Genomic DNA, 15,075 nt, shown 5'->3' with positions numbered 1-15,075 from the left:
CGTGAGTTCAAGAGTAATACACAGCTACAAGCAGTGAGCAGTACAGTATGTACCTAGCTAACTGCGGCCGGTACCATGAAGTTCTGTGCTGATGGCATGGCTATGTGCATTTTATGGGCTTCAGGGTCCAGGAGCAGCATGCTTTAAGGTTTCAGGTGCTTGTAGATGAGGAAGGATTGGCAGTGTGGACTTAGTGTAGGCCTGAGGCTTCAAGCTCTTGGTGATGGACCTGCATGGACTCCCTGAGGTCCTTGCGGTATGCCACTGACTCTTTCAGAGCTCACATTTGAAGAAAGCCAGATCCTCCAGCACCTGGTCTGGGAAAGCCACATGCCTTTTTCTCAGATACTCCCTCCATTACTGGGAGTCATTATTGTCTGTCCCCACATAGGGAACCGTAGAATTGTCCTCTACTTGGAGAGAGGAGTATTATTTTCAAATTGCTGGAGTATGCTGAGGGTTATAAGCAGGAGGCAGTTGGGTATCCTGAACACCTGGACTTTAGTAGCCAGCTGTCACTGTAAGTGTTACAGGCTAGGAGAATAAGCCAGGAGGGGTGGGGCCATGGGCAAGCCAAATATCCTATCCAGGGAGGACAGCAGCCAAGCCTGAGCCTATGTGGGCTTACTGCATGGACAAGCGGGTGAACAGAAGGCAAAATAGTTGATAAGGGCTGGTTGGCATGGCCCTGGAGCAGCTCTTCTGGAGGAAGGTGCTCTGTCCACTTGAGTGAGCCCTTGTGAGTGGTAGGACAGAGACAAATGACAGTTGCTGGAGAGGTTTTGCTGATGGACAAGGAAGCGGGATGGCAGGAGTTTTGGGCAGGGTAAGGTTTTGTGGTTTTTGTCCATGGTTTCCAGATGAGAGATGGGGGTGCTGTTCTTACCTGAGGGGATGAACCAGCTGAGAGAGGGTGCCACTGGTAGGAAGTCTGTGTGGAAGCCACAGCAGGTATAGTTCCTCTGGAGGAAAGGTGAAGGCATGGGCCCTGACCTTCCATCCACAGAGTAGGGAGGGAGAGTAGCAGTTGGGAAGGGAGGTGAGGAGAAGGGTATTCATTAACCACCAGGAGGATTTAACACTGGGCTGCTGTGGGCGGTGATCACAACAGACATCTCCTTTACCCTAGAAACTCCACCATGGGGCCACTAGCTGTGTTCAGGTGCCTGCTTTGCTTTCCTCCTCTTCTTGGTGCTTGTCTATGCCAGGCTTGGGAAGCTCACACCCAGTGCATCATTCTGTGACAGTTGAACATGCCTCTTCATGTGCCACTAGACTTCCTTCTTAATTTTTTCACTAAAGTGGGTGACCTGAGTGTAGATGCTGAATGTTCAATGTGTTTCTATCACAGAATATATAAGTGCCCAGTCTGACCCCCAAATCTAGACCCATCTCTGTATCCACCTTTCAGGTTGCTTCCATGCAGGTGTGTTTCACAGTGCCCAGCCTTCCTGTCTATAAGGTGACTCTTGTTTAGCAGCAGCTCAGGCACATGAGTGTCTTCCTAAAGCCTTGGCCTTCAGTAAAACTGTTCACATTCCTGATAGCAGCCTTTCCTGCCCTTAGAGTGCTTGCTGTTACTCTTGTCTGCTGAGACATAGTGTTCTTGTTGGTAGGTGCAGACCCTCAATGAACAGGATTGGGAACGGGCCCAACAAGCCAGCGTCTTGGCAAATGTGGCACAGGCATTTGAGAGTGATGTGGATGTATCTGATGGTGAAGATGACAGAGATACTCTGCTCAGCTCAGTTGATCTGCTGTCACCCAGTGGTCAGGCTGATGCACAGACATTGGCCATAATGCTTCAGGAGCAACTGGATGCCATCAACAAAGAGATCAGGTATGTGTGTGTGCATGTGTTATGTGTGTGTGTGTGTGTGTTTGATACGTAAGAGACACAAGGATAGTAGGGACCAGGGGGCAATGGCATTAGAGGCAGGAGCAGTAATACAAGTCCAGACTAGACTACAAGCAAGCAATTTTGAGGCCAGCCTGGGCTACATGGAACCCTGTTTCAAAGTAAGAGCAACAAAAAGAAAGTAGAAGGTGGAGACAAGGAGACTGAAGTGGATATTGTGGAGGTGTGAGAGTGGAAGGAAGGAGACAGGGAGGTGACCAGAGGAGACTAGGGTTGATTGCTGTACAGGTGTGAGGATGTTGTAATGAGGCCTCGTGTGTTCTACACTTGGAAATTAAAAAAATGAGTCATGCAGGAGTTCACTTCCACAGGAAAGCATGGTATAGGTGAGATCAACATCCCCTTTATAGCCCCGCACAGCAGAGCACTTGGGTTTCTGAGATAGCCTTTCCTTCCAGCAGCCTGCCCACCTCCCTGCACCATGCTAGGAGAGGTGGAACTCTTCCATCCCTCCATGCATAGAGAAACAGGGCCCCAGACCACTCTCCTCCTACCCAGAGCTGTTCCTGGAAGACTGGACACAGGATATGCAAGGTGCTGGTGTGTAAAGTGAGGTGGCGACTTGACCATGCTGTGGTCAAGAAGTAGTTGGGTTTCCTTCCGTCATCCACTGCTAGCATAATTTCGTCCATATTTAGAGTGAGCCCAGGATCATTCTAGCTGTCAGTGGAGGGAGACAGTCTGACAGTCTAATTTCAACAGTGCTCTGCTGCTGTTAGATACAGGGTCTCCTGCTGTAGCCCACGTTGGTCTTAAAGGCACCTTCCTTCCACTGTAGCTTCCAGCTGCTAGGCTCGCATACAAGCCCCTCCCCCACTAGACTTAACTTGTTCTGCTTGCACATACAGGACTTCCTATGAAATAAGGCCAACTACTCTTATTTGGGTTTTAGGCTGATACAAGAAGAGAAGGAGAATACGGAGCAGCGGGCAGAGGAGATTGAGAGCAGAGTGGGCAGTGGAAGCTTGGACAATCTTGGTCGTTTTAGATCAATGAGTTCCATCCCCCCCTACCCTGCTTCCTCGCTTGCTGGCTCTTCTCCTCCAGGCAGTGGTCGGTCCACCCCGAGAAGGGTCCCTCACAGTCCTGCCCGGGAGGTGGACAGGCTGGGTGTCATGACTCTGGTAAGTGGGACCTGTTCTACCTCAGCCTGCTGGGGAAGGGTTACACATGGAAGTCACATCTTTTTCCAAGAGGTACCAGATTATAAAACCTGAAGGGGTAGGGACAGAGGCAGGTGATTTCTGTGAGTTTGAGTCCAGCCTGGTTTACATAGTGAGTTGGGTTAGCTAGTGCTATACAGTGAAACCCTTTTTTTTTTTCTTAAGTTAACTAGTATTTAGTTAGTCACCAATGCAAGTTAATTGTAATACTTAGATGACCAGTCTAGCATGTTACCACTTAGTTGTAGGACGCTAGGCAGGGGTCTGGTGCAAGCCAGAAGGGGCTATTCTGCCTGTTTCAGCAGAACTGACTGTGGAGAGCTGTTGTAGCATGTGGGAAGAGGCACAGAGAGCCTGGAATGGAAACCAGTGGTGCAGTGAGCACTGCCTAATCTGTACCAGGCTTCCATCTGCAACACACTTAAAAAATGTGTAAAGGAGTCCCTTAGCCCTTCACTGCAGGGTTGTCTCTACACTCTGAGGCACAAAGGACCACTCAGGAGTCCTGTGAACTATGTAGCCGAAGCAGATGGGCATTAATTATGACTGGTTAGCTTGGGAGCACTTTTGTCTTAGAAATGCTATGACCCAGGTGTGCAGATCTCAGAATGCCCAGTGACTGTTGAGGGTTTAGCGTGTACATGATCCTAAGAGCCAACCTACTAACCTCTGTCTCAGTCTGTATCTTAGCCACCTTGCAATGCTGCACCTCTTTGCTGCTGCTTTCATTCACAGTTTCCATGACACTGGCAGTGGGCATGTAACTAAATCATTTTAATGAGCTGTTGAATAGTACAGTCTCTTGTGTTTTGATGCACTGTGTAATATGTGTCATAAGTGCAGTGGGTAAGATCTTAATTTTTTTTTTATTTATTTAAGATCAGTTGTTTATTCAGCACACAGTATGGTTATCTTAATTTTAATGGCATGGTCTGTGGCTTTGTCCTCCTTCCAAACACTTTGTAGGAACAGCTCTGTGTCTTTTTTCAGTTAAGACTGTCCACTTGCTGACCATCAGTCTGCTTCCATTTGATCCTGACCCTGTCTGTCTGCCTATCCAGGACCTTATGCTGTGACAGTCCCACCCCCCCAGTTTCTGCAGATGACCAGGCACCCAAGTGCACATCTGCTGCAGTATGCTGGAAAAATGCATTGTTGTGCTTTTTCATGTTCATAATGCATTCTCTGTTGCTCATGTTTCCTGCAAGTGGACACAGGCTGGAAGGGGTATGTGGTCTGTGATTCTGCAAGGGAGAGTCCTGATTACCCAGGTGGTACTGATGGAAGCACAGACATAGCCCCTTCTGGTTCTTGTGTCACATGGCTTTCAGCTACCTGCTGGCAGTCTTGCTGTCTCTGATAAGCTCTTATGTTTAATGCTGTGCATGTTATATGGTGTAGGGTCTCTCACTGGTACCTCGCTAGCTTTTCTTACCTCTTTTCACGGGGGCGGGTGGAGGGGATGCTCTTACTGCTTTAAACAATCAGTATATTTTTTGAAAAGTTGTAAACCAAATTCTAGGACTTTAGGTTAATGTCCAGTAGTTGGTTAATGCAAAGCATGTTTGTTTGACTTTATAATAATAGATAATGTAACAGCTTCTAATGGAATTTATTAAATTCCAGTGTGTTTGCAACTAGCTACAGAGAGGCTGGCTTCGAGTAAGGGTCATTAGAGTCCTGCTTACATGGAATGCTGAGTTTTAATACATTGCATATGTTCAAACTCAATCTTAGCGAAGTAATAATTACTGTTGCCTCCTGGTTTAACTATCTTGAGAATGTTTATTTCCAGTGGTGTTCCCTCTCAGTGCTCAACCTGTGTGTGTCCTTCTGACCCTGCTTAGCAATTTGCCTCACTGGTCCTTGGGTCTTTTCCCACTCATGTGCAGTAAGCCTGCTCTCTCTCTCTCTCTGTCCTTTCTTCACATGCATCTGTCAGCCTAGTGACTTAAGGAAACACCGGAGACAGGTAAATCACATGCTGACCTTACATACTTCGTGCCTCTATGACTGACACACTACTGTAATGTGAAGACAAGTACCTGACAGTCCCAGCAGTATTTAGTTTGATCCTGCATGTCATGTTGGTGGTCATGTGGGAAGCCTGCCTGTCCCTGAAATACTAGGACAGAAGTGTCTGTGTCTAATTATTGCATGTTTTTCTGCTATTCAGAATTAAGAACAAGAGTTCCTGAGGCAGAGCTGCAGGGGTGTGCTGTGGGGAAGGCTGGGGCTAGCACCCAGTGAGCTCATATCCATGCCCAGCATGGGCCTAGCATGTGTACAAGACATTGTCTTTTTATTTATTTTTAACAATTTTGTTTCTTTGAGGCAAGGTCTTACTCTATAGCTGAGACTGTTTTGGAACTCATTGGGTGGCCTAGATCATCCTTGAACTCACAGCAGTCCCCTTGCTTCAGCCTCATAAGTACTTAAATTTTTGTTATCTTAAATTCTTGCATGCATCCATGTGGGATATAGGTCACCTTAGTTATTTCATTTATCAGTGTGGAAACTGAAGCTCCTGCTGTGTGGTGTGGGGTTACAGGTGTGTGTTCAGGACTGTCTGGCTTCAAAAGCTGAGCTGGTGGCCAGTTTGGCCTTAAGCCTTTTGCTAGCTGCCCTGATTCCCTGGCACTATCTAGGAATTGGTGTCAGTGCATCATGCTGGGCAGAGTTGGGAAGAGCTGGTAGTAGCTGTTTTGGTGGTTGACCTAGACACTCTACCTCTTATCTTCCTTGCTCCAGGCCAGGAGCCTTGTCCTGGGACCAACCTTTCTAGCTCACTGTATTGTGGAGCAGTCATGGCTTCCATTCCCACTTGTCGCTGTTGAGTTTGCCAATGAGTGTTGCCATGTTGGTGCTGTGGTTTGTTGCCTTCTTTCTTTTAAGTAAAAAAAAAAAAAAAGGTGACACACCTGTGCTGCTCAAACTGTTGATGCACAACAGGAAGGACACAAGTTCCAGGACAGACTGGGATACAAAGCAAGACCCACCCCTTCACCCCCAACTCAAATTGGCAAGTGGACTTGGCTCGGTGACACAACTGCTCAGTTTTACTACACAGTGTTCTGTTCAGCTCTGCTGGCTTGTGTCAGTGAGGAAACAGTATGTGAACCACACTCACTCTAGCATGGTGACCTCATCTATGGAGCCACATATGGGCTGGTGCTGCAGTGTGGTGTACCCACCTCTCCTTTAGTCCCAATGGCAAACTAAGGTGCTTCTCTACTTGGTAACATTGAAGAGTCTGAATATAGTAAGGATCCTAGTGTCATCCCTTCCTGAAGGAGCACAGAGGACATACCTGAGATCTCTGTCAGGATTTTGGGACCAGATTGGGAGCTGTTGTGAGTGAGGCTCTGCTAAGGAGTGTGATAGCATCCTCAGCATGTGAACTGCTCCTGAGCTCAATTCTTTGGTTTGTGTTTGAATAATGATTCCATTTTTTAAGCTGTTAACATTTCCTTCAGAGTTTCTAGCCATGGTGGCTTTGGGGAGGAGGTAATGGAACGATGGCCTCCTGCATGCTAAGCATGTGCCCTTTGGAGCCTGGCCCAGGCCCATGATGCCCACTGCTGTTTTGAGATCATCTTAGACAGGGAGATGCAGAGTGCATCTGCTGCTGGCTAGTGCCTCAGCTCAGCCTGGCCCTGAGCGGATGGGGCTGCAGTAGGACCATTGATTCTCAGTGCCATTTTAGTACTCAGCTGCCAGCCTTCCTGTGCAGGCAGATGCTTGCCATGCTTCATGAAATCTGTCCAACTTTCTTTAGAACCAGACAGTGCAGCTGTATCCATAGCACGCAAATGGGGTGAAGCTGTTCACTGCTGTGAACCCTCCTCTGTATATACTCATTGCCGTCTTAGTGATGTACACAGGATTATTCTGTCTAAATCAAAGCTCTTAAACTGCATTCATGTCTCCACATATAGCCTGCAGTACAAATACCCAGAAATGGAGCCATACACATGTGTGTAGCTCATGGTCTCTAGCTATTCTGTGTATTTCCAGTCCCTAGACAGGAAAGTGCTAATTACTTGCTAGGGAAGACTGCCTCCCCAGTGTTCCCACAAAGTGGCTGGAGGAGGCCTGTCGAGAGCTCCTGGTCAGTAAGTGCTGGTTTCCTCTTGTGTTGATGAGGATGCAGTTGATAGCATGGATCAGTTCTTGGTTGGCTCCCTTGTTGGGCATTGGCCTCTGATGTGCTTAGACTTCAGGGAGGAGTCGTTGGTGTCCTGTGCCTGCCTGCTTCATACTTTTCCCAGAGAGATGGGCTGTGACTCACATTGTTCTATGCTGTTTGTTTCCCTTCTGGGCAGCAGTCCTGAAGATGGTGTGAACTAAAATGCAGCCTTTTAGCCAGGCACAATGGTGCCACCTGTAACCCTAGCACTGGGGAAGCAGAGGTAGTGCATTCCCAAGGTCCATCTCAGAACAAAACCACAAACAAAAAAAAGGGCATGTTTTTGTGTTAGCAGAAAGTGGCTAATAGATCTTTGAGTACACTGTTCACTGTTCTTGCCCTTATCTTGCCTTCAGTTGCCAGCTTCCAGAGAAGAGGTACGAGACGACAAAACGACGATAAAATGTGAAACCTCTCCCCCCTCCTCCCCGAGGCCCCTGCGCTTAGACAGGCTGCACAAGGGCGCACTGCACACGGTCAGCCATGAGGACATCAGGGACCTGAGGAAGTAAGGAGCAGGGCTGAGGACAGCAGTCCGTGTGTGGAGCTGTGCTTGTCTGGGGTTGAAGAATTTTAATCATAATTTTGGGGGGAAAAAAGCAGATTTTAAAGAGTTTCAGGTTATTCAGTTGAAGTTACTGACATTGTCCCAGGTGTTTCCAGCAACAGGGCCTATCTGGGAACATTGCAAAGAATGGTGCTCCAGGTCTGCACAGCCTTGTTCACACGCAGGGGCCTCTGTGGTTCTGGATGGTGCCACTCTACTGACTGAGGAATAATATTGGTTCAGGACCCCCTGAGACCAAAATCTCAGCACAAAGGAGATTTATTTGCTCCACATGGATAGAGGGCAGGGAATAAGAGACAAAGACAGGAGATAGAAGACAAAGGAAAAGGGGAGGGGAACAAGGGAGAAGGGATAGGGTTATTTGTCCTGGAGTTGGAACAAAGGACTGCCTCTGGATAGAGAGGAGACAGATGTAACACATAGAAAAATGGCAGTTTATAAAGGTACAAGGGGAAACCTCATGTTAGGATGAGGTGCTTAATTTTAATTTGGCCTGTTAATTAGGTGAACCGAAGGAGTGTTTTGATTGCTGGACTTTGATAGTTGGATTTTGGTAGTCAGCCTCAGGAAGAGGAAGTGGCCAAATAAGGAAATAGACCTTGGGGACTAACTTTAGGAGTGCAATCTAATGGTTTTTAGCAAGGCAGAGGGAATGATAGAGAAGGGCAAAGCCTGTCAAGAGTCACGTTCGCCATGCCCGAACTCAGAGTCCCTTCACTGACAGCCTGGCTTCTCATATTCTCTTGCTTTATTGGTTCTCCAAGTTGTTGGGCAGTTTGTATTTTCCCCACCTCTTTATTAAAATGCTTCCTGTCAGGAAACTAAAAGCCTGTTTGCTTGCTGTGACCAATGGCAGAGTTTCTGTGCTGTCCTGAGCAGGGCAGGGGAGGGCACTTGAACAGTAGCTCTTACCCAGCTCTGCATGTATTAAGCATTGTTTTTGGCTGGCAGTGGATTTCTCTGGTCTCCATGGGCATCTCACTGACTGAGCCTAGAGCAGCTCCCTTTCCAGCCAGTTAAGAGTCCAGGCCTCCTCTTGAGAGGAGTTTCAAGTCCTAAAGAAGCTGGGCGTTCAGAATCAGGCTTCCTTCTGAGCATCCTTGGCAGCCTTTGTCATTGCACAGCATACTGTGAGAGACTTGGTGAATCTCAGGAGCTCTGAGGACCAGTTATTAAAAATGTAGAGTGTCTGGCTGGGTGTGGTAACCTAGGTCTCTATAAGCCTAGTGTTGTCAAGGCTGAGACAGGGTTTTCATGAGTTCCAGGCCAGCCTAGGCTAGAGTGAGAGCCTATTTCAAAAACAACCCAGAAAAATGTAGCAGTGCCTATGCATGGGCTCTCATGTTATGATAGAGCTCTAATAAAAGTCCATTTTATTTCCTTGAAGCTCCACAGGCTCCCAAGATGGTCCAGTGAGCAACCCTAGCAGCAGTAATAGTAGTCAGGACTCCCTCCACAAAGCCCCAAAGAAGAAGGGCATCAAGTCCTCCATTGGCCGCTTGTTTGGCAAGAAGGAAAAAGGCCGGCCTGGTCCACTGGGGAAGGAGTCACCAGGACAAGGTTGGTAGGTTTGCAGTAAGCACCTTTTTTCTTCTCCTCTTCCATCTCCATCATCATCATCATCATCATCATCATCATCATCATCATCATTTTTATTTCATGTGCATTGGTGTTTTGCCTGCATGCATATCTGTGTGAGGGTGTTGAGTCCTCTAGAACTGGAGTTACAGACAGTTGTGAGCTGCCATGTGGGTGCTGAGAATTGAGCCTAGATCTTCTGGAAGAGCAGCCAGTGCTCAAGCCCCTGCAGTAAGCATCTTATCAAGGGTGTGGGGTGCTCTTGGGTACCTGCTATATCTGCTCATTCTCCACTTGCCACCATACTGCTGGGCATTCTCTAGTGAGCATGGGCCCTCAAAGGTGGTACAACTATGACCCAAAGAGCAGTGGCTAGCAGTTCAGATACACCAGGTGTCTTGGCCAGGAACAGCTCTCAACTCTCAGCGTGAACTTAATTACCTATAGAGAACAGACCTGAACTTTGCTCTGCCATGTTAATTTACTTAAGCCTGGGGTCTCTGCTTCCTCGTAGCTGGTGTTTCAGAGACAGAAAATTCATCTCAAGATGCCTTGGGACTCAGCAAACTGGGAGGACAAGCTGAGAAAAACCGTAAACTTCAGAAAAAGTAAGCTTCTCATTGTGTTTCCATACAAGGTGGTTCTCAGGGTTAATATTTAGGTTTCATCTAGTATCAAATTCTGTGCACAGCTGTGTGTATGCATAGCCTTCTGAAAAATAGCTCCATGCCAGGGGAGGGGAAGTGGAGACAGGAGGGTCCCTGGAGCTTGCTGTCTAGCCAGTCTTGCCAGATGGTCAGGCTCCAAATTCAGTGAGAGACCCAGTCTCAGAAAGTTGTGTGGAGATCGATAGAGGAAGATGCTTGGTGTTGAGGCATCTTTCTGTGACCTCTGCATGTATCTGAAGTGTACCTACATACTTGAACAGGTACATATGCATACCCCTCCAACACACACACGTGTAATTACAGTCTTTTTTAACCCACACTTCTTAAAGACGGGAATAGTTCTGACTCATAGAAGGCATTTGCCTGCATTCCTGCCACTGTGGAAAGTGTCTTGCTGAGGTGGCATGCTCCAGAACCCATCTTTGGAGTCTGAATCCTGCCCTCAGGTCAGTTCTGTGCCTCCGGGGAGTCATGTAGCCCCATGTCTATTTTCCTCATCTGTAAGATGAGAGTCATGACAACTTATCCTGGATGGCTTTTCTGAGTATTAAATAGGATGGCGGTTGTCTTGAAGAGTGACAAGAGGACTGGGATATGGCTCAGCTGGTAGAGTGCTAACCTAGAATGCATAAAGCCGTGGCCGCTCAACCAGCACTATATAAACTGAGCTTAGTGGCATGTGTCAAATCTCAGAGGTACAGGCAGGAGGATCAGAAGTTCAGGGTCATCATCTGCTATTTAGTGAGAATGAAGTCTTGCAAATTGTCTAAACAGCTGAGCTCTAAGGGCAGCCACACTGACTGGGCCCATGTGAATGGCCCTCTGGAAGTACTTGCCACAGTGTTTTCTTCAGGTAGACCGTCTTATCACAGATAGATTTAAGAATTTATAATCTATTAAGTTTCAGTTCTGCAGTAAGTCTTGAAAGACTGGCTCAGGGTAAAAGAAGTGCGTTTGCAAAGAGGAAAAAGTCAGTAAAATAAATTGCTGTCCTGAAAATTAGTAGTACTATTTGGGATGGCTGTCACTCCAGGGCACAGAGCAATGATGTGTATGTGGGTTTGCTCTGCATAGAATGACTGTCTGGAAGACAGTGAGAGATTGACAGACAGGATGAGACAGTACATCAAAGAACAGGCAGAGGGCGTAGAAGAGAAGCGAGAGCTGAACTGACATGGGGAAGTAGTAGGTTAAGCCAGGATGGACTGGATGGTTCTGCGAAGGGTCCTGAGTGCTGGAGACAGTGTACTGCACCCAATATGGTGCTCACCTTGCTGTGGGGCTGCCAGTCATTAGCTCTGCCTCACGTGTTGTCTAAGAACTGGACATTGCTCCAGGTAAAGACCAGGCTCCGCTAGCAGTGCTGTTGACTCCCCTACCTTTAGGAGTCTGCAAATGAAAATTTGCAGAAATCTCTTAATGTCCAAATTTGATTTGGAATATTGCTGCTTTTGAACTGAGTAAAAATGTTTTTGAGATACCTTGGATTTGCCATTTGGCCAAGTGAAAGTTAATATTTAAACACAGCTTCTTCAGGCAGTGTTGGCACACACCTTTAATCCAATCTGTGCTCTCTGGTGGCAGAGGCCGGCAGATCTCTGTGAGTTCAAGGCCATACTAGTATACAAAGCAAGTTCTAGGATAGCCAGAACTACACAGAGAAACCCTGTCTCGAAAAACAGACACATCTTTTTGCCTACTGGGTCTATACTAGGAAACTTCTACGCCCCAGATCCCATTGGCATGCTCTGTTTCACGGCACACACGACAATGAAAACAACAAGGCTGTGCACAGCCCGGCAGCTATGTTACCACATTCTTCTCCTTCTAGGGGTTTTGTATTTCATGTGAGAGAAGACATATTAATTTCCTCGGGGTTTCAGTTTATTGTGATACTGGATGTCAGCATAGAGTGTGGAAGGGCAGCCTTGTGATTGGCTGAATGTATGTAATGCATATTGTGAGTGTGTGATTGAAAACTCAGGCTCATTTCCTGTGGCCAGTTCCTGACTTGAGGATCTCTTCTGCTGCTGAGTGGATCAGGCAGCCTCTGGCAAGTGAAGGCTGATAGGGCCTGGCAAATTTGCTTGGTAGCTTCCATTTTGCTTTGGGGAACTGCTGAGAGAATTTGGGGTAGGGGCCTTCCTCCCTTTCCTGATGGGAAACCTCAGGGCACTGCTAATGAAGCTTGACTGTAAGCCACTTTGGCTTTAAAATGTCCTCCTACCTCTGTGTGGTACTGTGGTGTGCTCACAGGTAAGGAACTGGACTGTGTGGAGAGCCAAGCTGTGGGATGCTCCTAAGGACACCAGGCTTTCCTCAATGCTGAACTTCTGAGAGAATTTTGGCAAAAAAAAAAAAAAAAAAAAAAGGTAGTTTTTTCCTTTCCTTGTCAGAGTGATATCACCTGTGTTCTTAGGACTCCTAGCTTCTTACTTGATGTAGACACTTGCTATGGCTAGTGTCGGGGAAGAAAGGCCCTTTGGCCTTCTATTCAGGGTCTCAGTGCTAGCATAGTGAAAATATATGGGTCTAAGGTAGGGAGAGCTGCCGTGCTCGTTGATATCATGGAGTAGCTGACCACAGCTCCATCTAATCATGGGGCCTGTCTTTATAATGTGGGTCATTCCTCATAAAATTGAGTGCATTTCCCAATCTATACCAGTTCATTTCCTTTCTTTGCTTTTGAGGTGCTAAGGATGGAGGCCAGGGTTCTTTGAACGCTCGGCCTGCACTGTGCTATAGAAACATATCCTTCAACTCTCCCTACTGTTCTGATTGGAAAGAGAACAATTAATTAGTGGTGTCAGAGCCTTACACATTAGCCTCATGATGGTTCATGCCCACAATGCCAGTGTTAGGGAGGCAGAGAGAGGAGGATTATAGATTTGCACTAAGATGATAGATCTCACAGACCAGGAAGAGAAGACATAGCAGAAACTCTACAGTCCTAGAGCCATGTCCAGGATAATGGGATTGAGCTCCCTTAATTTTCCTGAAAGCAGCACCCGTGGCCCTGGGGTCAGCACCATGTCCCTCTCATTCTTCCGAGCAATCAGGCGCTCTTGGTCTTAGGCCTGAGCTATGGACAGCCATGTGGGCTTTTTAGAAGACGTTTCTTTGGGCTGGGGAGGTAGCTTGCCATGTAAGCATGAAGACTTGAGTTTGGATCTCTAGTACTTACTCATGTAAAATGTGGGTGTGGTGGTCTGCACCTGGAACTTAGTGCCAGGGGCTCAGAGACCAGTCAGTCTAGCCAGTGAGTGCACTTTAGGTTTAGTAAGAGAACTGTCTCAAAACAAGGTTGAGCAGCGCTGTACACGCCTTTAATCCCAGCACTAGGGAGGCAAAGGCAGGTGAATGCCCTAGTTTTAGGCCAGCCTGGTCTACATAGTGAGTACATACACTATACTCACATACCCCAAAATTTTTTTAAAGAATTTTGTTACTTTAGTCACTGTGTTTTAAGCTTTGGAACCAGTGGCTAAAGAGTTTTTTATTACCTTGAAAACTGACTAGCAGGAAAATAAATGTTGGTGACAGTTAAATGCCCTCTCTCCTTTGTGTGACAGGATCTTGTGTAGCTCAGGCTGGCTTCTAACTCGTGACAATCCTGCCTCAGCCTCCCAAGTGTTGAGATTATAAGCGTGGCAGTCACACCATCTTACCACATTTACTTTGATAGTTACATGGAGCAGAAAGGCCAAGTGGCTCTGTAGCTAGAAAGTGACTACTGGTAGTTGGGTGGGTCTGCAGAAGTCCCACATGGGAAAACTGACTGAGTTGGGAGGGTATTGTGAGGGTCAAGGGGTCAGCCCCATTCCCAGGTGAAGTGGAGAGGAGGGAGGTAGTATTGCTGTCATAAGGCATCTCAGGGTTGAGTCACCTAGACTTGGGTGTCTGTAGTCATGGATGTTCTTTCTGTCCCATGACACATGATTGGTGAGAGACGTGCTGGCCTTGTCATAGCTGTGTTTGGTTATACAATTACAAACTGCCCAATAGGGAAGACTCAGGAGGCAGAGGGAAACCAGTGATAGCCACCTTTCCAGGTCCTGCTACCTATGATTGATTGTCTCTTAGGTCCTCTAACTGGTTCCTAATTCATGCTCTACGACCTCTACACTGTTCCTGCTGCTGCCAGTGGCTTGTGCTCTAAGGACCAGCAAAGGCTGTTTCCAGTGCTACGAGGAAGTTCAGGGCATCACAGGGGGCTGCAGACTCCAGGTAGCTACTGAGGGCTGCAGTGTGCTTGCTTAGCTGCCTGTTCTGCATGATCTATTACTACCGCATAACAAAGGTCCTAGCAAAGTGCCCAGTTGAAGAAGACTTAGTTCATTCATTGTGACTTTAGCGTAGAAACCTGATGACCAGGCCACATACACAGGAAGGGCACTGCCTGGTGTCCTCCGAGTTTCCACTTTTATTAGGTGTTGGACTACAAAGAGGGACAGTGTTGCTTCCTGTGGCTTCTTCACCTGTTTTGTTAAGCGATACCACCTGTCTGTAGACATAAGTCACAAAACAATCCCACACCAGTTTGGAATTAAGATTAATAAAAGGGTTATTTATTTAAGGGGAAAACTTACAGATCACTGTCCTAGATCTTAGACAACAGCCCTCTGCGTGACTAGGAACAGAGTCTAGTAGCTGGAAGCAGAGCCGTGGGGCAGGGGGAGGAGGCTACCGCTACTTTTTAAAGCAAAAGAGACCATGCCAAGTGGACTGATATATCTTTAAGGTTATTAGATGAAGGAGCGGAAGGAGCTCCATCTTTGAGAATTTGTCTGGAGGAAGCAGAAAGTGGGATGCGCCCCCCCCCCCCCCCCCCCGTCACTAGTTGGTGGCCCAGGACTTCAGTTCCCTCCCTGTAGCTAGGACTGGTATCCATCCTGCAGACCCTCACTACCTCAGCTCCACATGAGCACACTTGGCTATCTCTTTTCTAGTTTATGAGTGGCCCCATTCCTCAGATGGGAAGTGCTATTTTG

At 47.3% G+C, this 15,075-nt stretch overlaps 1 protein-coding gene across 2 annotated transcripts in view; it reads left to right on the top strand.

Moving 5' to 3' along the window:
- Nucleotides 1–15,075, top strand: part of Ppfia1 (PTPRF interacting protein alpha 1) — an 86,255-nt gene that overhangs the window by 54,107 nt on the left and 17,073 nt on the right. For both annotated transcript variants that reach the window (XM_038322992.2, XM_038322985.2), the window contains exons 15-19: nucleotides 1,617–1,840; nucleotides 2,811–3,042; nucleotides 7,627–7,778; nucleotides 9,226–9,398; nucleotides 9,931–10,024. In XM_038322992.2, the coding sequence (XP_038178920.1) occupies nucleotides 1,617–1,840; nucleotides 2,811–3,042; nucleotides 7,627–7,778; nucleotides 9,226–9,398; nucleotides 9,931–10,024 (875 nt within the window). The remainder of the gene's footprint in view (nucleotides 1–1,616; nucleotides 1,841–2,810; nucleotides 3,043–7,626; nucleotides 7,779–9,225; nucleotides 9,399–9,930; nucleotides 10,025–15,075) is intronic.

Source organism: Arvicola amphibius, chromosome 1 (genome assembly GCF_903992535.2).
Source record: "Arvicola amphibius chromosome 1, mArvAmp1.2, whole genome shotgun sequence".
Classification (NCBI taxonomy): Eukaryota; Metazoa; Chordata; class Mammalia; order Rodentia; family Cricetidae; genus Arvicola; species Arvicola amphibius.
The sequence above is the reverse complement of the archived record's forward strand: the minus strand, read 5'-3'. Positions and strand labels throughout refer to the sequence as shown.